At 48.6% G+C, this 23,351-nt stretch overlaps 1 protein-coding gene across 2 annotated transcripts in view; it reads left to right on the forward strand.

Annotated features, from left to right (window-relative positions):
• The window catches only part of dock1 (dedicator of cytokinesis 1), a 134,102-nt gene extending 128,419 nt beyond the window's left edge, over positions 1 to 5,683 (forward strand). For both annotated transcript variants that reach the window (XM_023830845.2, XM_023830846.2), the window contains exons 47-52: positions 960 to 1,097; positions 1,557 to 1,708; positions 2,544 to 2,748; positions 3,229 to 3,397; positions 3,801 to 3,943; positions 4,906 to 5,683. In XM_023830845.2, the coding sequence (XP_023686613.1) occupies positions 960 to 1,097; positions 1,557 to 1,708; positions 2,544 to 2,748; positions 3,229 to 3,397; positions 3,801 to 3,943; positions 4,906 to 4,995 (897 nt within the window). In that variant the 3' untranslated portion in view covers positions 4,996 to 5,683. The remainder of the gene's footprint in view (positions 1 to 959; positions 1,098 to 1,556; positions 1,709 to 2,543; positions 2,749 to 3,228; positions 3,398 to 3,800; positions 3,944 to 4,905) is intronic.
• Positions 5,684 to 23,351: the final 17,668 nt, after the last annotated feature.

Here is a 23,351-nt window from a genome sequence, read left to right on the forward strand (position 1 = left end):
GCCTTTGATCGTCCTTCCATAACGCTGGCTTCAATGAATGGGCTGCGAACACAAACAGGCCTGGTTAAGGGCTCTGAGGGGATGCTGGTTGTTGGGTCGTACCTGACTAACGAGGCTGAGTGCTAATGAGTGGATTTGTTAGAGTAAATCTCATTTGCATGTGTGGCTTTGGACTGAGACCGCCAGCATCTGAGCCTGTACAGTCAAGCGTGTGGAGTTAGTGGATAAGCATCTCGATCTGGAAAGCGGATCAATCTTCGCTCTTCCGTCCTGCGTGCCGAAATCTGGGCTCCCCTCTGCCGGCTGGGCCGTTTAATCGAACGCCGCATGTAAACGATTTAGGGAAATTACATGCTGATTCGGTAGACGACCTTGTGTGGTGCATGTGATTGTTGTCTCTCTTTCCCCAGATTGCCCCGTTTTCCCAAAGTTCATAAATATATTTAAAAATACCTACATACATTTTAATGCCCCCCCACCGTGGGGCAGGACCTCGATTAGCGACTGGGCTCCCGTGCGTCAGCGTTCCATCTACAGTCTGCCAGAGCTCCATGGCCTTCTGGTCTCTGTCACTGAGCTCCATCTGTACACCTTTGACTTCCCTTCTCATCCCTCTGCCCTGCACCTCCTCTGCCCTCCCCCTCCTCTGCCCTCCCCGTCCGGCAGAGATGCAGGCCCACTCGTGCCCCCTCAGCCAGCCTGTCCCTCCCGCTTCACCCGCACGATCCTCCTCCTGTCACCTTCATCGTCCAGACTCCTTTTGAGAAGCGGCGCTTGTGCCTCCTGATCTGGCTCTGACCTGACACCCATCTGTTCTGTTCACTCTGTCCCCAAAATAAGTCCCCGTGCTGTCTTCCGGTCCTGCTGGGTCTCTCTGCCGCCCCCTGGAGGCCACTGCCCCCTGATGCAGGCGGGGGCGTGTCTCCCGGGAGAGGTGCTGATGCCGTGTGTGCTTACAGATCCCGTACCTGGCGGAGGGCGTGCGCATCCACGGCGAGAAGGTGACGGAGGCACTGCGGCCGTTCCACGAGCGGCTGGAGGCCTGCTTCAAGCAGCTGCGCGAGAAGATCGAGAAGCAGTACGGTGTCAAGACCCTGGTGAGATTCCCCACGGCGCCCCCTACAGGCTGGCCCCACAAACTGCTCCCTCAACCCACCCCCCCCCACCCCAAACACCCTGCTGCTACTGGGGAGTCTTCTGGCAGCTTCCACGTCAACAGCTTCATCCTTCCTTGATTTAAAACGCTCCAGTCTCAAAAATAGTAACGGTGAGGAGTGAGCTGTGTACCTGAGTGAAGATCTCCGGGGGAGGGGTGGGGGCCCCCGCTAACGAGCAGGCTGATAGCACCCCACCGACGCTCTTAAATGCCAGCGGGGGCCACGCTGCCTCTGTCAGCCTGCACGCAGTTAAGATGTTTATCTGTGATTTTCCCCACTTTGAGTTGCCTTGTTTGCTCGCTCTACCATGTGGGTGGGCAAGCAGGCTGTGCTGAGCGGGGAGGGGGGGCACAGAACTCTGTGACACCCCTCCCCTCCCCCGTGCGTTCGTTTCCACAGCCGGTGGTGGAGGAGCGGCGAGGCAGCCGGCCGCGCTCTATGGTGCGCTCCTTCACCATGCCCTCCTCACAGCGCCCCCTGTCTGTGGCCTCCGTGGCGTCCGTCACCTCCCTGTCCTCCGACAACTCCCCCTCCAGGCCGGGCTCCGACGGGTACGTCACACCGCCCGCATCCTTCCTCAGTCCTGCATCAACGGCAGCAAACATGGCTGCCCGTTTCCCAGCCGATGACTTTGATGTGAAGTGGAATGATCAGCTGGGCTGCCCCCCACTGGATTCTGGTGGCAGCAATTCAAAATCCAAATAATAGAAAGATTTAAATGAAATATTTATAGGCCCCGAAAAGTATAATTTCATTTCAGCGACATGTCCTGATTTCCTCGCCTTATAAACCCGGTTTTCTTGTGCTGTAACCGACTACAAACACATCTAGCGATTTTTTCCATTCTCCTGCATTTTCTGCTCTGATTAATCTCATTATGATATTAACAGGAATGTTCCTCTGAAACAGCTTCCGCAGACTTTTTGACTGACTTGTTCAGTAATGCTTCCAAAAGCACTTCACGGTGCGTTGTCTTTGGGCGTTTGGTGTGTTAGTCGTGCCGTTGCGAGGTATCGTGCCTCCCGCACCGCCCATAGCCCAGCCATGTGCCCCTTTAACACACTACGTTCCCAATACTGCCTCCTAGAGGTGGATAGTAACATGGTACATTTACTCAAGTTACTCATAGAGGAAAAAGTACTTGTTTGAATCGTACTCAGGAGAGTTACTTTTTCAGGAAATTACTGTTACACTGAAACATTTTCCCACCTTTACACTTTTTATTTTTGTTTTGTATCTGTCTCAAAATCCCAAGCCTAGGTGTCTTGCACACGCGCATGTCTCCACTGCCAGTCACGCTCTCAGAGATGGTAGAAGTAACGAACGAGCCAGTGTGAGGTTATGGGAGGGGATTCACGCTGTTTCCATGTGAACACCCCCCACCAGCTTCGCCCTGGAGCCCCTCCTGCCGAAGAAACTGTACTACAAGTCCCAGGACAAGCTGGACCGCGATGAGCCCGAAAAGGAGCGCAAGGAGAAGGACAAGAAGAAGGACAAGAGGCAAAGCAAACACCAGGAGGCTTTCGAGAAGGACCTGCGGGTCCCGGAGGCCCCGGCCCCAGCCCCCGAGGCCGTCATCCTGTCTGAGACGGTGAGAGCCCGGAGCGCGCCGTTAGCGCTTTAGCGCGCTAACGCTACTGCTGTGCGCTTACGATCAGGTGCCAGAGTACAGTCTATAGAGGTGGGTCTCCAGGAAAAGAGCAAAGGGGCAGCTTAGCAAGCCTTGCTAACCTGCTAAAGGAGTGTGTCTGAAGCGAGGCCTTAGCATTAGCGTTAGCGACCGTGGCGGGCAGCAGCCAGGCTACCGCTGCCGCGGGGTCCTTCTGGGGGAAGAGCGCCTTGGCTGGTCACAGCAAGTGCAGAGTGATCCGATTGCTGTACTGTGTCACTGTGCTACAGCTGCTTGATGATGATGGCGGTGGATTTTTACATCTCTGCGTCTGTCTGGTTAGCCTTGGTCTTTCACAGCTTCCAGTTTACAGTGAAACTTCAATGTCGTGCCATTATGTATCTGTTGCAAAATGCCCGTCGGATAGAGTGTAACTCGATTCCCCCGCCACGCTGCCTTCAGATCAGCCCCCTCAGGCCTCAGAGACCAAAGAGTCAGCTGATCAACGTGTTGCAGGGAGACCGCCGCCTCTCTGTGTCCCCGGCGCCCTCGGCGACCCAGGCCTCCTCCGCAGCGCCGCCGGCCATCGCTCCCCGGGCCAAGCAGGGCTGCAGCCTGCTGTCGGCCTCCAGTGAGTAAGCGCTCCTCTCTGGCCCACCTGCCAGCAGAGGAAGCGTGTTCATGTACAGATGTGGGCCCTGGGTGTCCTGAGAAGCGTCTGAAGCTCCTGTGACAGAGGCCCCAGACCTTCTGCCTGAAACCACATCATAGTGAATACAAACAAAACAGCTGAACTTCTAGATCTGCACAAATAAAATTTTGGAATGAAATATCTTCAGGCATCACCACTGTATGGACAAGAAGCACATTTGCCTTGGATCAGAACCAGCATAAGCATTATATTAATTGAATAGCATGGCCTTTATGTAAATTGCATCTCTCTTTCTTGTTGGAACAAATAGCAACAATACTCATAACCCCCCCCCCCCCACTCCCTAAACCGCCTGTGACGTATCCTTCTCCTCTGGCCACAGATCTGGAGCTGAACGGGACCGCCGCCTTGGAGAAAGGAGAGACACCCCCTCCGCTACCAGTCAAGGGCAGCATGGCTGACTACAGCAACCTGGAGAGCCAGGATCCAGGCAGCCCCACCCTGCCGCAGGCCCCCTCTCAGCGGGTACGTCTGGAGAAATGCGGCTTCTGCGTCCCATGGCAGAGGGGGTGTCTGGCCGGCATTATTTAAGCTGCGGCACATCAGAGTTTTACCTCTCGCCCCCCCAGTATTAATCAGACCATGTGGGCCCGTCTCGCAGCAGGGAGACCTTGCCCCCCCCCTGCGCCGTCCTCCTCCTCCCCAGTCCGCCACCACATCTCATTTATCCTCAGTCTCTGGTGCGGGACGGGTTGGGAGATGGAAACAGACGTGCGTGTCGCCACGGTGATTTAACCGGAGCAGATGTTCACCCCCCCCACCCCTGCCCTGCGGGGCTTCCCTTCACAGCCCCGTGGGGGGCGGAGGTGGCCGTCTGCAATCCTGGGGTGACAATTAGCTCTGACCATTTGTAAACATGTCAGCCCAGGTCCCTTTATGGCACTCAGTTCCCGGTGGATGTCTAGAGCGTTTGGCACCTTCTGACTGAACGGCCGACCGCACCGAGCTTCCTGACCGCGCCCGCTACCCGCTGAAGGGCGCTCAGTGATAAGGGATCAGACCTGCGGCCTTCAGAGTGGCAACGCAATGCTGCTTGAAGTGTGGGATGGCAGATGGTACGGGGGGGCACAGGGTAGCAGTGAAAAGTGGCAAGCCAGTCGCTTGTCGGACGTACGAATGAAACCCGTCAAAAAAAGCAGTTATCAGGTTGGTTCCTGGTCTTACCGCCAGGGGCAGATTAATTCATCTAGAGGCGCTACACTGGCATCAGCATGGGCACTCAGGTGTTGCCATTTCTCCTGAGGTGGGGGCAGAGCCCAAATGTCTGCTCGGGCTATAGCCTATGCATTAATCCACCCCCTGCTCGCCAGCCAATCAGAAAAGTGTATGCCCCGCCTCTTCCTGTTCCACCGCAGACCGTTTTAAAGTAACGGGACAAGAAAAATCGCTCCGTGAAATTAGGATGTTTTTGTTTTGTTTTGTTGCAGCATGTGCCCCCACCTTTGCCCAGCAAGACTCCGCCGCCCCCCCCACCTAAGAGGAAGCAGCCGTCAGTCGATTCGGGAATCGTACAATGAGCGACGGCCGAGAGCGGCGCTGTGACGGTCTCGTCCTGCCAGCCCCTTACTTTCCTTCCTCCTTGGCGACTAGATGAATACCTCATTCAGTACTTTTACGTGCTTTTTTTTTTTTTTAAGTTTATTCCCTCCCTCCCTTGGCCCCCCGCGACCTCCCCGGAAGGGGAACCCCTCCTGCTGCTGCAGATCGCAGGATCGTGGCCCGTTGGGACGCCACTCGCCCATCCCGCGCCGGACGAGTTCCAGCTGACTGGGATAGGAGGCTGCAGCCGGATCGGCAGTGACCGCGTTTTATCATAGTGCGGACTGTTGAGGAGACGACTTCTCTGCCTTCCCACCCTGTACAGATGTCTGTATATATGATTTTAAGAGTCTGTGGGTTTTATTTCTGTGCGGTGTTTAGAGAAGCAGATTTTTAACTGTCGTTTTTTAATTAACACTGCATTGGAGTAATTGGCAAATACTCTGGAAAATGGCCACTGGGCTATGAAATGACAGGGAGCATAAAAAGGTGTCTGTGTACCGTTACTGTTCCATGCTGAGTAATATCCCGGAAGCGCAGTGTACCAAGCTAGTTCCTCATAGTATCTTTGTATAGGATTTTATATCTGAAAGCTATAACCTCGGACTTCACTCTTCCAGATCCACTACTGACTTTCAAATAAACTCAGTACTTGTGTATTTTTAAGCTTGTTTTCGGGCTGCTTCAGACCGGTGCTTTGTAGACTGGGGAGGGGACAAACCAGCCAGTGAAAAGCTGTCACCAGATCTCACACCCCAGTGTCCAAAGACTCCTCAGTGTGGCGGGTTCATTAATTTCCCGTTTTGCAGGGGAATTGGGAAGAAGGTGCTTTTAAGTTCTGGCAGCTGTTCTGCTTTTATTGATCACTCTTTGCATGCCATGATGTCTGTTAAATTTTATCCGAAACTCTCCCTCTCCCCCCAACCAACGTTCTCAAAGGCTTCTTGCTAGTAGTTAAAGAACAGTAGTTATTCATGTTGAGACTTTGCTGGAATCTGCTGAATTTCATCCACTGTCTGAACTCCCGGTTTAATGCACCATGTGTGTCTGTTGTACGTGGAAAGACGGCAAATTAATCCTCACCGCAGAAACCGTGTGTTTTTGCAGGGAGAGTGTTTGAAACACTCAAAACAGTGCGCACCCCCTCCTGCCCTGCACCTCCCATCCGTCTGCTCTTTTCCCCGGGAGAACAGCACAGTCACATCATGACACGTCATTAGGCATCGGGCTCTAAATGAATCCATCTCTCTGCTCTCCTCACATCAGCGTGCCACTTTATACCACCGATAAATCACCCGCTAACCTGTTGGTCTGGATGCATGAGGGCCTACACTCCATCACATCACCTCACCTCACCTGCTCTGGCTCCCGGTCGCCCCCGGATACCCAAACGATTAAGAAAAAGCATGCTGAGACCCAGAAAAACTAGGGTGTGCAATTTTAGTTGTCCAGCCCAGAGTAATGATCATTCATTGCCGCATGCCTTCAGTTTTGTGAATGAAACAGGATTATGTCTGTCTGTCTATCAGTCCATCTATCAATCCATCAAAGTTCTGTATAAGTCATTAAAACATGTCACATAATGATCCCAGCTGCACTGGAGATGGACCCCTATGCCTGCCACTGTGTGGGACGTGACCCCCCCCCCCCCCCCCCCCCCTTCAGCAGCAAGGTCCATCCCTTGGTTCTCATTTCCCCGTCGCACGTGACTATTCCAGGTACGACTACAGCCAAGCTCACCAGGTACCCCAAGCATTATTCTCACCTGTGTGTATGCGTGTGTCTGAAAGGAGAGCATGATGGGATATGTGAAAAGAGTCAGTGTCACTAGTCAGACTTGTACAAATGGCAAATAAAGCAAAAAAAAAAAGTCATCGAAGGTGGCCTGGGCTCTGCCGGCCGGTGCCTGGGCTCTGCCGGCCGGTGCCTGGGCTCTGCCGGCCGGTGCCTGGGCACTGCGACTGAAAGCTCCAGGTCCTCGTTTAAAGGCGCCGTGATCTTTTCAACAGTGTCAGTGTCTTGCCTTTAATCCTCCGAGGCTCTTCTTGGATCCCTAGACTCTGCTAACTCCGGCTCTCCGGGAGACTGTTGAATGCTAATATGGTCTTACAGGAAGCTAATTAAAACACGGCTAATGAGTCTAACTGTGATACTGAGCCATTATTGAGCAGTGTAAAGCAACTTTATATTTAATTCTGCTTTTTAATTAATTGCAAATTGTCCTTGACTGACGAGAAATAGATATATACTTATCAATTAAGCTTTTAATAGTGTTGTAGTAATTTAGTTATTCTTGACTCAAACTTAATTTTCATGAGAATGTGAATGTCTTCTGTTGATGTGCTGTGTGTAATGTGTCCCCTGAGAAATGCTGTATTTGAGAAGCAGGAACAGATCTCGGTTTAAACCCACAGCACTGACAAACAAGTGGCTTGTACTGGTTTTGAGTATTTTTCCTTTGTGCTCCCGCGATCCTTCATTTTCAGGCTTGTCTCACGAAAACGCTGTGTTCTGACTTTCTGAGAGGACAGAAACCCGGGCGGGAGCTTGTCAGGTAAGATGAAGGGCTGCTGGAACAAAGTGGCTGGCACGCCGACGTGGGGAAGCGCTTGGCCGCGGCCGCCGCGTGGAGGCGTGGGTGTGAGCCAGCGTGAGCTCCGGGTGCATGGAGAAGCCGCCTTTCTGAAGGCCTGAGTCACAGGCGGGTGGCGCACGGCACCGTAAGAGCCGCCGCACTTCATGCTCGTTCATGATGACGTCGTGTATAATGTGTCTGCCCAGAAACGTGGCAAGACTCCGCTGCCGGACATTTTTTTAGAATCCGCTTAGCAGCAAGGTACAGCTGCTGGGATTGGAACTTGCAACCTATTGCTCAAGCAGTTTTTCACCTGCTAATACCTGATTGGATAACTTACCTTCACAATATCTCCCAATGGGAACTGAATACTTGGCTGCTATTTGCACCAAGGTGTCAGCAGGCCACGCCCTGCAGTCCTTGTCAGAGGCTCTGTTTGCTTTGGAATGCTAGCTGGTCTCTGCACTTGGGGGGTGGGGAGGATCGCAGTTGTCTTTTTTTTTTCCCAGAAGCCAGTTTGTATTCAAGGGTCAAGATGGAAGGTCCCATCCAGTCAGAGGTCCTTCTAGCAGAAAACCTGTCCATTTATCAGTGTCTGCCAATCCAGCCCTCGAGGATCCACGGAGGGTCCTCCTCCAATAATGTGGACTGTCTGCCACGGAGCTGGGAGGGAGCAAAAACGTGGACCGGCTGTGGGTCCCGGAGGACCGGATTGGGAAGCACTGCATTTACTGCTCTAAACCTGATATGTACAACCTCTGTCGCTGATGCGTTTATCTCGTTCTTCCTTAACAATCTTTAATCCTTAATCTCCTGACGTAGTTTGGAATACTCCAGGGATTTATTGCTATCCGTTGGCTGCTGAGGACATTTTGACCTACATTCCTTAGTACGATGACGTGGAAAAGCAGAAATCCTGAAAATATAGCCAACCTGCCTGTACCACGGCGGCTTTTGCCAGCCCTGTGACCAAACAAATTAAAGTGTAATTGGAGTTTATCAGTGTCTTAATGCTTTGGCGATAATGGTAGTTTCTGCCATTTTTTTTTCTCATATATTGGTGGGTTAATGAACTGGTTGTAAAAACTTTAGAAAAGCCTTATTAATGGGGGGGGGAGGGGCGGTTTCACAGCAGTGCGACGCATCTAATGAAGCACGGGAAGGTGAGCATCTCGATTGTTAATCGTCAGGATATGAAACACGATGAAGGCCGTTTCCCATCAGCACTGTCAGTGGTGATGTACTGCGGCTGTCCAGTAAAGCTCCACGGTCCGGCCTCCTGGCCCACTGCCTTCCCAGTAACCTTGGTCCCAGAGGCCGCTGATATCTTCTCTCTCCACTGTGGGCATTTTATCTTGCACACAGATTTTTTTTTTCGCCCGGCCAATCTCGGAGGCAGCAGCCTTGATCTTCACAGGCTTTTATCACGCAGTTTGAGGCGGAGGGTCGGGCGCACCGTGATGGTGTTCGTAGCATCTGTATGCGCGCGTCTGCGCACCGTGATGGTGTTCGTAGCTTCTGTATGCGCGCGTCTGCGCACCGTGATGGTGTTCGTAGCATCTGTATGCGCGCGTCTGCGCACGCACTGGGAAGCTTGTATGTCTGCATGTGCCCCTGCGCACATTTAGTATTTACATACTAAAAGTAAAAGCTCTATTCAGAGATGCTGCTGGCCAAAAACAGGGTCGGGGGGGGGGGGGGGGTCATCCATTTGCACTGTCTGCTTGGCGACAGCTGAAATTTCCTGTGACCGACCAAATGAGGCTTTGTCCTTCCCCAAACATTTATCTGTAAATGATACATATAACGCTACTCAGTCAGGTTTGTCGGGAGAAGCTTCTTCAGAGGTCTGGTATCTACTTTCTGGGACAAGCAGAAGAGCAGTGAGGCTTACATATTTATGATGTTTTGCCTCCTTTGCAATATATTTATTTTATTTAAAAAAAAAACAAAAAAAACATAGGACTTCAGTTGTCCATTATTCATGCTTTATCTGCTTCTATGCATCACCACGACGTGCCAACTCCCAGTAACAGCCTCACACTGAGCATATGGACCAACGATAAAAGCAAGCTTTGAAATACGATATTACACGCACCTCTTCGAAATCTGTGAGCTTGGGCCCTTTCTCCAGTCCAATAGCCTTTGAGTCCATGTCAATCGCTATACTACCTGCTGCCCATCGCCCCCTAGTGTCTGAAAATCTGTAAAGCTTATGGAGCCAAATGCACCTGTACGATTCCACTAGCAGCCAGCGCCTGGGAATTCTGCTCATCCAGTGCCTGATCCCTAAGGGGAAAAGCGTCCGGTGACTGATTACCGCTCCCAGGCTTATCACTGACTGATGACTCATAGCGAAACACAAAGGAGGCACCAAACAGCTCATGACTGGGAAACACAGGGCGCTTACTGCGACGAAGCAGCGTTGCTCAAAGCTACGGAATATTTACACGGAATAAGACGAACCGAGAGAGAATAGTCGATGAAGCGGTCAGGCTATCCGAGGAAGAGCACATTGCATGGAAAGGCACCAGGAACTTGGCGTGTTGCAATATTTACATGCGAATTTGCGGCGCACCTCAAAGGGCTCTGTCTGTCGATGTGTCATGTTCCTCTTCTCGACATGACAGCTACTGCTACTTTTCAGACATCGGAATCTCTCCGTACGTCTGCGATGTGTTTTCTGTGCTTTTCTCAGTTGGCGGTCACAGGCTGTATGAATTCGTTTTTTTCGAGGGAAAAATGAAAAGGGCGTTCAGATCAATTACTCCAGTGAAACGTGTTCTGAGGACCTTAGCGGCTGCCTGCCTGGGAGCTGGGGGCTGTGCACCATCACCACGCCTTCTGTCACGCAATTACACCCTAAGACGCCTAAGAAGGCCCGCTGGCTCACCATGATTACCCCCCACCCCTAATTTCATGTTTGTGCGGTGAGTGAGAGTTAAACACAAAATGATTATTTGACCAAAATCACACACAATAAATCAAACATAAACAAGTAAAACACAAGAAAAATCTACATGTGCAGTTTTCCCGGAGCCTGTTGCTCAATCCAGAGTGACGGCAAGCTTTGTGCCGCCTCATGAAGTGTAGGGTTCGAGACCAGGCACTGAGTGAATGGTTACCCAGCCCGCCACTGGGGGGCGCACATATGCACACAAAGAGCAATTTGGGAAGAACGGAGAACCTAAATCGGAGGAAACACAGGGAGAACAGGCCGACCCCATCTATCTAATCAGCCTCCATTCCACCCATCACCAAGTCAATATACAGAGCTGGGCCAAAACACTATGACCGCCACCACATGACGTGAATAGCATTGAGTATTTAGTAAAAACATGCACGCCAGGGTTCTAGATAGTAAGCCAACATTTGGTGCCTGACTTGATGAGATTTGGCCACCTCACGCGCTGCTGGCAGATTGCGGTTCTTCCCTCCTCAGAACCCTCAGAGGTTCTCCCTGTGGCTGATCGTGAGGTGCTTCGAGCATAGTGATATGGACTTTGTCAAGGTCACTCAGATCTATCCCTGCCTATTTCTTCTGCATTCAACATGTCGACTATGAGTACTGAATGTTAGCATACTGTCTAATATATCCCAGACCATGACACGCACCATTTTTACTAGATAGTCAATATTATTCAGAGGTCATAGTCATAAAACTTTGGCTAGGAGAATATATATACAATATATGGACAAGTATTGGGATCACCTCTTAATCACAGAATTCAGGTGTTTCATTCAGACCCATTGCCACAGGTGCATATAATCAGCTTCATGCAAGCCTCACATTGGCGGGAGTCGGAGGGAGTGGTGTACAGGTGGAAGCATGTTCTGCGGAGTGACGGATCACACTTCTCTGTCTGGCAGTCTGATGGACGAGTCTGGGTTTGGCGGATGCCAGGAGAACGTTACCTGCCTGTCGGCATTGTGCCAGCTGTGAAGTTTGGTGGAGGAGGGATTATGGTATGCGGCTGTTTTTCAGCCCCTTAGTTCCAGTGAAGAGAATTCCTAATGATTCAGCATACCAAGACATTTCATACAATTCTATGCTTCCAGCATTCTGAGAAGAGTCTGGGGAAGGCCCTCTCCTGTTCTAGCATGACAGTGTCCCAGTGCACAAAGCACGGTCCATAGAGACATATTTAGGTGGAAGAACTTGATTGGCCCACATAGAGCCCTGACCTCAACTCAATCAAACACCTTTGGGATGAACTAGAACAGAGATTCTGAGCCAGGCCTTCACATCCAGCATCAGTGCCTGACCTCACAAATGTTATTCCGGATCAATTGGCAAAAATTCCCACAGACACTCTCCAGAACCTTGTGGAAAGCCTCCCCAGAAGAGTGGGAGCTCTTATAGCTACAGATGAGGGACCGACTCCATATTGATGCCTATGGATTTAGAATGGGATGCTATAAAAGTTCCTGTGGGTATAATGGCAAGGTGTCCCAGTACTTTTGTCCATGAGTACTGTATAAAACATTCAGGAGAGGAGATGCTGGGGCATTGACCTTCTACTGAGCAAGACATTCATGTGTCTAAGAGGTTAGAAGATGAAGACTGAATGAGCCCCTGTGAATTACGTTCTGCTTTAGGTCTTGCTCTTGTCATCACCGAGTGAGCAAGCAAGTCTAATGTAATGGAGACCTTAATGCAAGGCCACACCTGCTCCCTGGGGGGGAAACGAAGTCGCTTTTCCTCAGATGATGGGAAGAGATATTCAAGGTCACATGTGCTTATGGGAAACAAGACCGGCGGTTGCCATTCATCCACCAGGTCACTGGCAAACAGAGAACACAGAGGCTCAATCAGCAATCAGAGCTACTTTCTCCAGCTGGATTAGGCCCTTCTGTTGTAGTACTGAACAGGTATTTCCCAGTTTAATAAACTGGGATGACCTTGTAAAACACTTTATGTATACTGCAATTCGGTGATTAAAATATAGGCATAAACTAGCAGTTAGATTTACACGGTGCCTTTGAATAGCCCATATCTCACTAATCGTAGCAGATGTGCGTTTTGAAAAGGATGAGCTGCATAAAAATGGAAAATCTTTTTTGTATTGTTTGTTGTGCCATTTATATTTCTTGCTTTAAAGGATCAAATCTGATAAATTAAATTTTTGTTTTCCAAGACCGGATAGGCAGATATAACCGTGTTGAGACATCCTTGTTGAAATTTCGCAGACAAATTGAGCCGGGGTGATTCGATTTTGGTGCCCCGGTTTGATATGAGATTTCGGCGTGTCAGAGTTACTTATCTCCACCTGCTGGAGGAGAACCCCGGCGATTCTCTGCTCAAGGTCACTTATTTCCCGGTGGTGTGAGCGCTCCGCCGCCGCACTAATGAATTTCTCTGACGGCTCTAGGGGGCGCCAGGCATTCAGCGCCGCGGGGCTTCACGGCTGATTTACCCGCGTCTGCGGGCTGGAAAGCACAGTGGGGGTGCCCTCTTAGACGGGTTGCTGACACGCCATGAGAGCTCTCCAGCACTCCCACGGGTATCGGTGTCTGTAATCTGTCCTCCAACATGAAACTAGCTCCCTCTACGCTCCGCAAAACGTCTGACGACAAATTCTATACGTTTTATTCCGTATGCCACTTAAAAAAAAATCATAGGGAAAACAAGCGGAATTTTACATTTTAAGACTATTTGGGCCGTTAACATTTTAACATCTAAGACAGTTAATAATTTCCTCATCCAGCAGGACTTTTTGTAATGTTGAGCAATCTAGAAAATTGGGGGGAAAAAATCAAACACAAATGTTTCTTAGATATTCCTTATAAGCTTACTGTAATTTTAGTCTCTGCCCCCTGAATCCGCGAGGAAGCAGTGATATCGTTTGAAGACCTGCAGCTCTGTATTCTGGAAACTGCCGAGAAAAAGAAGACTTGACAATAATAGATGCAGACTGACCTGCAGGGGGCGCCTGATCGGGTCACCAACCTTTTTGAAACTGAGAGCTACTTCAAGGGAAACTGAGCCATACGAAGGGCTACCAGAACAGATTTTACCTAAACTTATCTAAACTTCATGTATAATAAACATGTTTGAAATGCTTTTTTTTTGTATTAGATATTGTCATTTTCTAATCTATATAAATGCAAATGTGATTAAAGAAGAATAGCAACAGGATAAAATTTTTATTTTTTATTTTTTTAAATAAGCCAAGAACAGACGATGTTTGGCCATTTATTAGAAACCATAATTGCTTTGGAGTAAATCTTTTTTCCATGATTTTTTTGAGTATTTTTTTTCGTATGAAATTAGACGTAAACAAAAGGCTACAAACAGGAAGTCCAGCCTACTTCTCGGATTTTGCCCTCCCTTATCCCGTGTGTTGAACAAGGTCCAGGTTGTTCGTTTTCCCTGGAGCTGCCTGGCCGCCTATGCACCGGGTCCCACGCTGTCACCCGCCTGCCAGTAGCCCTTTGCTGAGGCAGCCGAGCCCTTAGGGCCCGAACGCGGGAACAGAGAAGTCGGCGGTACTTAGACGGCATGACCACTACTGCTACTGACGGATCAAAACCGGGCAGAGATTCAGCCAGCATCCCAGTGGCGCTTTTAGTGTCACTGGGCATCGCTGCAATAAATGCACCGCATAAAATATGGAATGACTACTGTTCGCGGAACCGGGTTTTGCTGAGTCAGCTATTCGCCCAGCAGACCAGTACATCACCACCGGATTGATCGCTGCGCGTCACAGCCCCACGCGGGGGTGCTGCATGGCGTGACACCTCATCTCAATCTCCCACTTAATCTATAATCTTCCAAATGGAAAACAGAGAAGTTCGCCAAACAGCTGCATCGACCCAAATGTGTGTAAATATGCACTAAAATCATTTGAAAGATTTGTATTTTAGAAAATTAGTTTCGATGTATCAAAAATTTTTAAACTCAAACACTGTTTAGGCTTGTAAAATGGTGCTGTTTTTGGATCACTGATAGAGCTTTCCCTGGACATCATCGTAAAATAACATGGATCTGTCAATTACATGGTAAAAGCGACTCATAAACATGCATCATTTGATCTGTATCTAAACAGTTGTGCATCGCCAAAGAATTTTTTTTTATAATTCCCCTTTATGATTTGTTTTCAAAACATATAATTATGTGTATTAACCCACACGTTAACATATGTTCTTTCACGCTAAATACATGGTAAATTATCCCATTCAAGCCCGTTCCCACCACATACATCTGCAGTCTTGTATCTCATCTCCACTCATCCAGCTAAACAGAGCGTATCCTAGCAACCACCCCCTGCTGCTGGGGAAACACCTGCAGCGTATGATGATCCTGCCAAAGGGGGTCACCCTCACGTTATTTTATGCAACTTTTATACAGTGCGAAATGTCCCATCTGGGCACAGCGGAGAAGTCCCGCTTGTGATGGCGAGCAGGGTGCGCGCTTGTGGAGCCCTGGTAGCGGGGGTACCCATGCGCGCGCAGGGAAGACGGACACGCGCACCGTGTTGAGGAGCGTGAACGCGATGTGCGTTAAAATCCCCATTTAAGCGCGTCCTTCTGGACAGAGCGAACACCTGCGCATCCAGCACCGGCGGCTGTGGGAGTGATGTGTCGGGCTGAGCTGTACAAGACGTCGTATCTCAATGTCCGGACTGTAATTAAAATGAAACACATTCAGAGTGTTGAATGAGGGTGTATTTAAATGTTTGCTTTTGTAGAGGCGGAGCTGGAGCATTGCTGCCCCCTGCTGGTTAAGATTGAATAAAGCCCTCTCTTGTACTTCATCACGCCCACAGGTCCAGACTCCATATATTTTGAGTTGCAGTGCTTGATCGGGAAAGCAATTTTTATGTATTGTATATCACATCTAGAGCCAGACGCAGTGCGTATATCTATTTTATTTCTAGGTCTTACGTGGGGGGGAGTGCCATGTAAATGAGAGGGGTGTGCAACTAAGGAATATGAGATGTTAAAATGAAGATTCCGGGCACCTTTGATCAATAGCAGAAAATGGGCTAGACGCAAGAACATCTGAAGTGTGATAATCAGCATATTTTTCATTTTAAGAAGTCACTGATGTTGACATTAGATGTTGAATATCATTGCAACTGCCTTAGCACCATCGTAATATGAATTTCCTTAAATCCAGTGCTTAATGGTAATAGCTACAGAACAGTCCTCTGCAATGACATACTTCTCCGTTATAGGGCTATGGAGAAGGCAGAAGGTATAGGGTTTTGGATCCGCAAGTAAGCGTTTTTTCCCCCCTTAAGAGCTCTGCAAATTATAAGCCTGAAAATAATTTGTCAGTCTTTAATTATTTAAGTAATCAGCCCCAGTGGCCGATGGGGGTAAAGTATCGAACTACAGGCCAGCGTCAAAGCGATCTTTGCCGGAGCACAGAACGGATTAAACATTTGACGTGAATATAAACGCAACAACTCCTGAAGACGGGTCACGGGGTCTGTCCATGTCTCTTAAAAAGCTCCCCAACAGATGTACAGTTACGTCATTGGGGCATAATGCGTCACAGTTCCGGAAACGCTGAGACTGAACGCATGTTGTCCTGCCTGTGACGCTCTCCGCGAGCATGCATGTCATATCTGTGCAGACAGTTGTATTTATGATACTCCACACTTGGTTAGAAGGAAAAAATAGAAACCATGACAACAAAAATTGAGCTCTTGGAGGGAAAGCCTTTAAGTAACATTTATACCAGACATCAGAGATGGATTCCCAACCCATTCCCAAAACCATCACAAAGGGTTTTCTTTTTGTGACTTACATACCAACAGTTTATAAATGGGGTGCCAGTAGTTATTTGGGTAAATAAGTTATTTATTTACGTTTTCTTACTTTATTAACTATGACTTGAACTTTTCACTTGTGGTTGTATTTTTGCAGAAAACACGGAGCACAGAAGAAGAGTAAAGGAGGATATGAATTCAGAAGCAGAGATTATAGGATTCATTCAAGAGGTATAAATAACTCCCCTGGGAATTGGGGTGCTCCTATCTGCACACTGACCGCTGCTCTCCTAGATTGAAATGCCATTTAAAGTCTTCCCAGCCATAGTAATAAATGTTCGTGTTGACAAAGGATGATCAGTGTAGACAGTAGGCCTATGCACCCAAAGATTCACCATAATCGCCATTCAGCTCTGAATCCAGCAACTAGGACCGTGTAGAATCAGATTGTACTATGTCTTTTTGTCTCTGTCACAGCATAATGTTCTCATAAGGTCCACAACACAAAATACACAGAATCCATCCATCTTCCATAATTGCTTATCTGGCATGGGGTCATGGCAGGTCTAAAGCCATTTCCGGAATCACAGGACATGAGGTAGGGGGCACTGGAGTGGATGCCAGTCCATCACAGGACGTGAGGTAGGGGGCACTGGAGTGGATGCCAGTCCATCACAGGACGTGAGGTAGGGGGCACTGGAGTGAATGCCAGTCCATCACAGGACGTGAGGTAGGGGGCACTGGAGTGGATGCCAGTCCATCACAGGACGTGAGGTAGGGGGCACTGGAGTGGATGCCAGTCCATCACAGGACGTTAGGTAGGGGACACTGGAGTGGATGCCAGTCCATCACAGGACGTGAGGTAGGGGGCACTGGAGTGGATGCCAGTCCATCACAGGACGTGAGGTAGGGTGCACTGGAGTGGATGGCAGTCCATCACAGGACGTGAGGTAGGGGGCACTGGAGTGGATGGCAGTCCATCACAGGACGTGAGGTAGGGGGCACTGGAGTGGATGGCAGTCCATCACAGGACTGAGGTAGGGGACACTGGAGTGGATGCCAGTCCATCACAGGACGTGAGGTAGGGGGCACTGGAGTGGATACCAGTCCATCACAGGACGTTAGGTAGGGGACACTGGAGTGGATGCCAGTCCATCACAGGACGTGAGGTAGGGGGCACTGGAGTGGATGCCAGTCCATCACAGGACGTTAGGTAGGGGACACTGGAGTGGATGCCAGTCCATCACAGGACGTGAGGTAGGGGGCACTGGAGTGGATGCCAGTCCATCACAGGACGTGAGGTAGGGGGCACTGGAGTGGATGCCAGCCCATCACAGGACGTGAGGTAGGGGACACTGGAGTGGATGCCAGCCCATCACAGGACGTGAGGTAGGGGACACTGGAGTGGATGCCAGTCCATCACAGGACGTGAGGTAGGGGACACTGGAGTGGATGCCAGTCCATCACAGGACGTGAGGTAGGGGGCACTGGAGTGGATGCCAGCCCATCACAGGACGTGAGGTAGGGGACACTGGAGTGGATGCCAGTCCATCACAGGACGTGAGGTAGGGGACACTGGAGTGGATGCCAGCCCATCACAGGACGTGAGGTAGGGGACACTGGAGTGGATGCCAGTCCATCACAGGACGTGAGGTAGGGGACACTGGAGTGGATGCCAGTCCATCACAGGACGTGAGGTAGGGGGCACTGGAGTGGATGCCAGTCCATCACAGGACGTGAGGTAGGAGGCACTGGAGTGGATGCCAGTCCATCACAGGACGTGAGGTAGGGGGCACTGGAGTGGATGCCAGCCCATCACAGGACGTGAGGTAGGGGGCACTGGAGTGGATGCCAGTCCATCACAGGACGTTAGGTAGGGGACACTGGAGTGGATGCCAGTCCATCACAGGACGTGAGGTAGGGGGCACTGGAGTGGATGCCAGTCCATCACAGGACGTGAGGTAGGGGACACTGGAGTGGATGCCAGTCCATCACAGGACGTGAGGTAGGGGGCACTGGAGTGGATGCCAGCCCATCACAGGACGTGAGGTAGGGGACACTGGAGTGGATGCCAGCCCATCACAGGACACACATCTGGCTGTATAAGAAAAGCCTGTCGTTATATTACACTGCTGTCATACAGTAGGTAGCCAGATTGTGCCGGACGCTTCCATACGGACAATTAACGTGTTTCTTTCGGCTGTTTGGCTGCTTACTGTCTTAGAGGCAGCTACGCTGCGATAGTACACTTATCCCATTTCGTAAATTAATAAATAGCATCATTTTTCAAAAGTATGTTTACACGGGCCATTTAACAGAGATGCAATGAATAAATCACCTAGAACGGCACATTCTACAAACACTCAACTGAATACGACTAAGTAAGAGCATTCATAAATAATGAAAGGATGCAGCTCCTTGTGAGTATGGCGTCTTATCAGGGAGAGGAGACTTGTCTTCCTGGATTTTTTTTTTCACCTCCTGTCAGGGTAGCCCATGGCAAACAGGTCCCAAAAGAGGTGCCAGACAAAACCAGCCACCTATATTATTGGCTGGCAGTGAGCCGACGGTCATTGTGGTGACAACGACAAGGGCCCTATTTCAGACTGTGTGGAAGAATGCGACGGTAATTCACTGGAGGACCATACAGAGAAGGTCTTACGGATGGAGATGCTGAATCAAGTACAGTGCGGGAAGATGGGTCCTCAGGTCCCTAAATGTGCCTCTGAGACTCCTCAGAGTTTGGCCCAGGAGTGTGACATAGGTCAGTCAAAGCCGTGTAGATATCTGGCTGCCTGTCTCGGAATATGGGATGGATGGAGCGTAAACCAAGGAATGCTGGACAGGGCTGTCAATGACTGACTAACGGCAGATTTCACGGATGCTCCTTCCATATGAACGTTATACAGGCCTATGGTCTAACAACTAATGCTGGGAACTGAAAAATCTAACGGCCTGGTTCAGGCTAAAGAAGAGAAGACGGGCAAGAAAAACAGTGTGGAACTGCAAAGCTGGAAGTAATGATATTGGTGGACAGTCGGCCAGTAGCGACTTGGAAGCAGAAGCGATGCAGCACTAATCAGCATCTGTGAATCCGACAACCTCTTCGTTGCCAATACATCCTTCAAGCAAGCAGAACGTCCTTTTTACACCTGGACATTACCAGATGGAGTTCACAGAAATCAAATACACTGCACTCTCTGTGCCAAATGCTGGGACAGCTCATTCCTAATAGCTAATACTTGGCTTGGAACAGATTGTGGAACAGATCACGAACAGATTAGAGCCCTACATAGAGAGCGAACTGCCAGATGTCCCAGCTGGATTGAGGAAAGGCCGAGGAACAAGAGACATCATTGCAGACGCACGGTGTACAATTCAAAGATACCAAGGAATATCAGAAGGAGGTCGTTGTGTGTGTTATTGACCACAACGAGGCTTTTGACTCTATTGACCTGTGCACCAGAGCATCGCATCATCATTATGAATAATCTCCACACTGGAGAGGAAGCCAGTCAGAGGGGAGCATTCAGGAGTGAAAGCTGATTGGCCCTTGAAAAGGCACCCTAGCACGCTCAAGTTGGAATATGGAGAAAGTGATTGGTTGTTTAAATGTAATTAAAAAAGGCGGCAAACTATCACCATATCTATTGAAATATATGCATCAGGACCAGAAGGAGATGACTATAGACTCAGCAGTGTTGGAAGACACATCCACAACTTTCAATATGCTGACGACACATTGTGAAGAAACCAATGGATACAGCCCCAGAATCGGCAGCCAAATTTAGTCTTGGCCGTGAAAACATAATTGCCTATAGACAGATTTCGCCTTCTTGGAACAAGCATCAAACAAACAAACAAAGGATTCAGCAGTCGAGTAACACGTCTCAGGCTGACACTTGTCAGAGTTTTGAAGAAGACAAATGTGGATTTTTCAAAATTAAACTTTCATTTGAGTCACAAATGACAAGAAACAGTCTTTCTTTTGGCAAAATATGACAGGAGCTTGAAAGTCCGGGACAAATGCTGTCTGTATGGTTGCCAGCAATTGACATTGACTTGATAGCATAGAAGAAGAAGAAGAACAACAACAACAACAATAACAACAACAACAATAATAATAATAGATTGGTAACATTTTACTTGAGGGGGCACAAGTAACTTAGTAACTCAGTTACTACTCAAGTACAAATCATGAACAGATGTAGCATCTGCATGAAATACACGAATCATAATGACTGATTAATGATGAGCGAACATGTAATCAGCGTGTAACAAACACTTAAATTCTGGTCAATTAGAACATTAAGTAAGAAAGTACCATTATATTATTTGTGCCCTGTCAAGTGTCACCAATAAATTACTCTAAAAGCTAACAAAAATCATAATAACTAATGAGGCAATAAATAACTGATTCAGTTACCTGGACAGGGTACTGGGCAGCTAAGCTCAAGGCTTTTCTCTTCTGGACTGTATGATATAACCGGATACATTTATTCCAGAAGCTTCAGTGAAAGATAGGGAAGGTGCCGGGTGGGCATTTTTATTACGGGGGTGTAAGATGGGGGGGTGTGACGCTTTCACCCAACACACAAGGTAACCCTAGCAACCGACTCCCATATTTACTGATCGTTTTTATCAGACCATTTAAAAGAACTAGATTTGTTCAATATAATAAACCAGTAAGTCCTTCCAATAAGACACGGGTGTCAAACTCCAGTCCTGGGGGGCCGGAGCCCTGTGTAGCTTAGTTCTTCCCCTGTTCCACCACAAATGATTCAGCTTATGAGCTGTGTGGTAATTAGCACAAGGAGTTGAATCAGGCGTGTTAAATGAAGGTAAACCCAAAACTGGGCAGGGCTCCGGCCCCCCAGGACTGGAGTTTGACTCCCCTGCAATAAGATGTGAGCATGCATCCATTAGAATCACAGTCCAGATGCAAACTGAGAATAAAAAAAGCTACTCGGATACTTAATCCTTCCTCGAAACAGAGTGTGAAGATCAAACACCAAGATCATGCCACTATAAAGGAAAATAGGCACCGTAAAAATGTTTTACTAGTCTTATTAAACGTTAAAACATTTCAGCTAGCAGTAATGAACTGAAACCGTAAATGTTTTATCATCCAGTTGTGTGAAATAGGCCAGTCATCAGCATTACTGTGTGCGTGTGTGTGTGTGTGTGTGTGTGTGTGTGTGTGTGTGTTTCACCTTTTTTAACTGACCTAAAAACTTTGCATCCAAGAATGCAATAAACCCCCCAGGACTGTGTTTACGAGAATAACCTCAATACAAACAGAAGTCACAGCGAGAGCCAAACAATTCACATTTCGCGTTATTTAATGTGAGGGAAGCAGGACGCCAAGAGGAGTTACTTCAGTCCCGACTATTTTTATCGTAACGCTGTTTAATCTTCCCTTCATATTTTCAGGACTGGTGGGAAACAAATATTGAGGCCGGGTTGCCAAGAGACACCTTTCCCTGGCATACATTTGGCACGGCCAGGTTTCTGGGAAATATGAAAGCGGCCTCACAGTCAACGGCAAACAATATGCGATTCGAGTAAATAAACAGGAAGCTTTTGTAGTTGTTGTGTCTATTGCAACCTCCAATAAGCAGAAACACACAAACATAAACCAAAGAGAGGAAAACCTTGCTGACTCCCTAGCTGTCTACAAACATGATCAAAGCTAAACCCAGGGAAAAAAAAAAGAAGGAAAACGTGGCTCACAGAGATAAACATTCTCTCCATTCCAAAAAGAATGTCCCATTTTGACGAAAATGATTTGTGCGATTCGGCCAAGTGTTTTTTTGGGATGGATGTTAAAGTTGTGAAATGTGAAACAAGAACGAATCCTTGCAAATGTGTCTATTATGCTGATAATTAAGCGACCTTTTGTTGTGTGTCTTTTTCCCACCGGTGGACGCAATGGGGATGCAAATTAATTTTGAATGCTGCTTGTGAAATGACCAGCTGGATTCGTTTCCCGTTCTCATATGTAAATACCATTATTGAATATTCATTCAGGAAGATTATCATTGATGCTACGGAGCGAAACATTCTGGATGAGTTCTGCCAAAATCAGGAGCAAACAAAGACTGAGGATATTAATGGAGTCTACTGGCACGCTCCTTGCTGGAAAATAACATCTGTACAGATAGCATAGATGTATAGTGAGCAGATTAGCACATTTCCCAGAATTCTCAGTAAGCATGTAGCGAAGCCAGCTGATAATAACAATAGCTACAAAGTTTTCAGAATCAGATTGTGTTATGCATCCAATGAATTTTTTTTTTTTTGTTACAGAACACAATAAATACAATCCTATATGAAATCAAATGGATACATCTCAGCATTGCACTAATACATTGTACTAACAGAGATTAGTGTCCAGTTCTGATGAATTAGAGCTACGTCCTGCAGAAAGAAGCTATTTGAGTGGCAAGTTGATTTCATTATTATGGGCTAAACGAGGGGGTGGCATGGTGGTGCAGTGGTTAGTGCTGTTGCCTGACACTGCTGGGCCAGGGTTCGAGTCTCTCCCGGGATCCTGTGTGTGACGTTTGTTCTCCCAGTGTCATCGTACAGTTTCTTCCAGGTATTTAGGTTTCTCCTCACAGTCCAAAAACATGCAATAATTAAGTTGCCCAAAAACACAGTGAGGTTCACTGGAGTTGCCAAATTGCCCATTGTGTGTGTGTGTGAGAGAGTGAGTGAGTGTATGAATGGGGTGTGCCCTGTGATGGGTTGGCACCTCATCCTGGGTTGTTCCCTGCCTTCAACCCATAGGCTTGGGATCCCCTGTGACCCAGAAAGGACAAGCAGTTATGGATGGATGGTCCAAAAATGTTTGCAAATGGGGAGCTTTTGGAGCAGGTCATGTCTGGGGTAGGAGGAATCATGATTTTCCCAGAATGCTTCCTTTCCCTGGATTCATGCTGCACCGACAATCCTTTCCGCAGATCGATGACACGCTGCAGTTTCCCTCTGGCCTGGGTTGAGTCAGCACTGACTCAGTGCCTGAGAAATGCAGCTT

The sequence above is a fragment of the Paramormyrops kingsleyae genome, chromosome 20 (assembly GCF_048594095.1).
Source record: "Paramormyrops kingsleyae isolate MSU_618 chromosome 20, PKINGS_0.4, whole genome shotgun sequence".
Classification (NCBI taxonomy): Eukaryota; Metazoa; Chordata; class Actinopteri; order Osteoglossiformes; family Mormyridae; genus Paramormyrops; species Paramormyrops kingsleyae.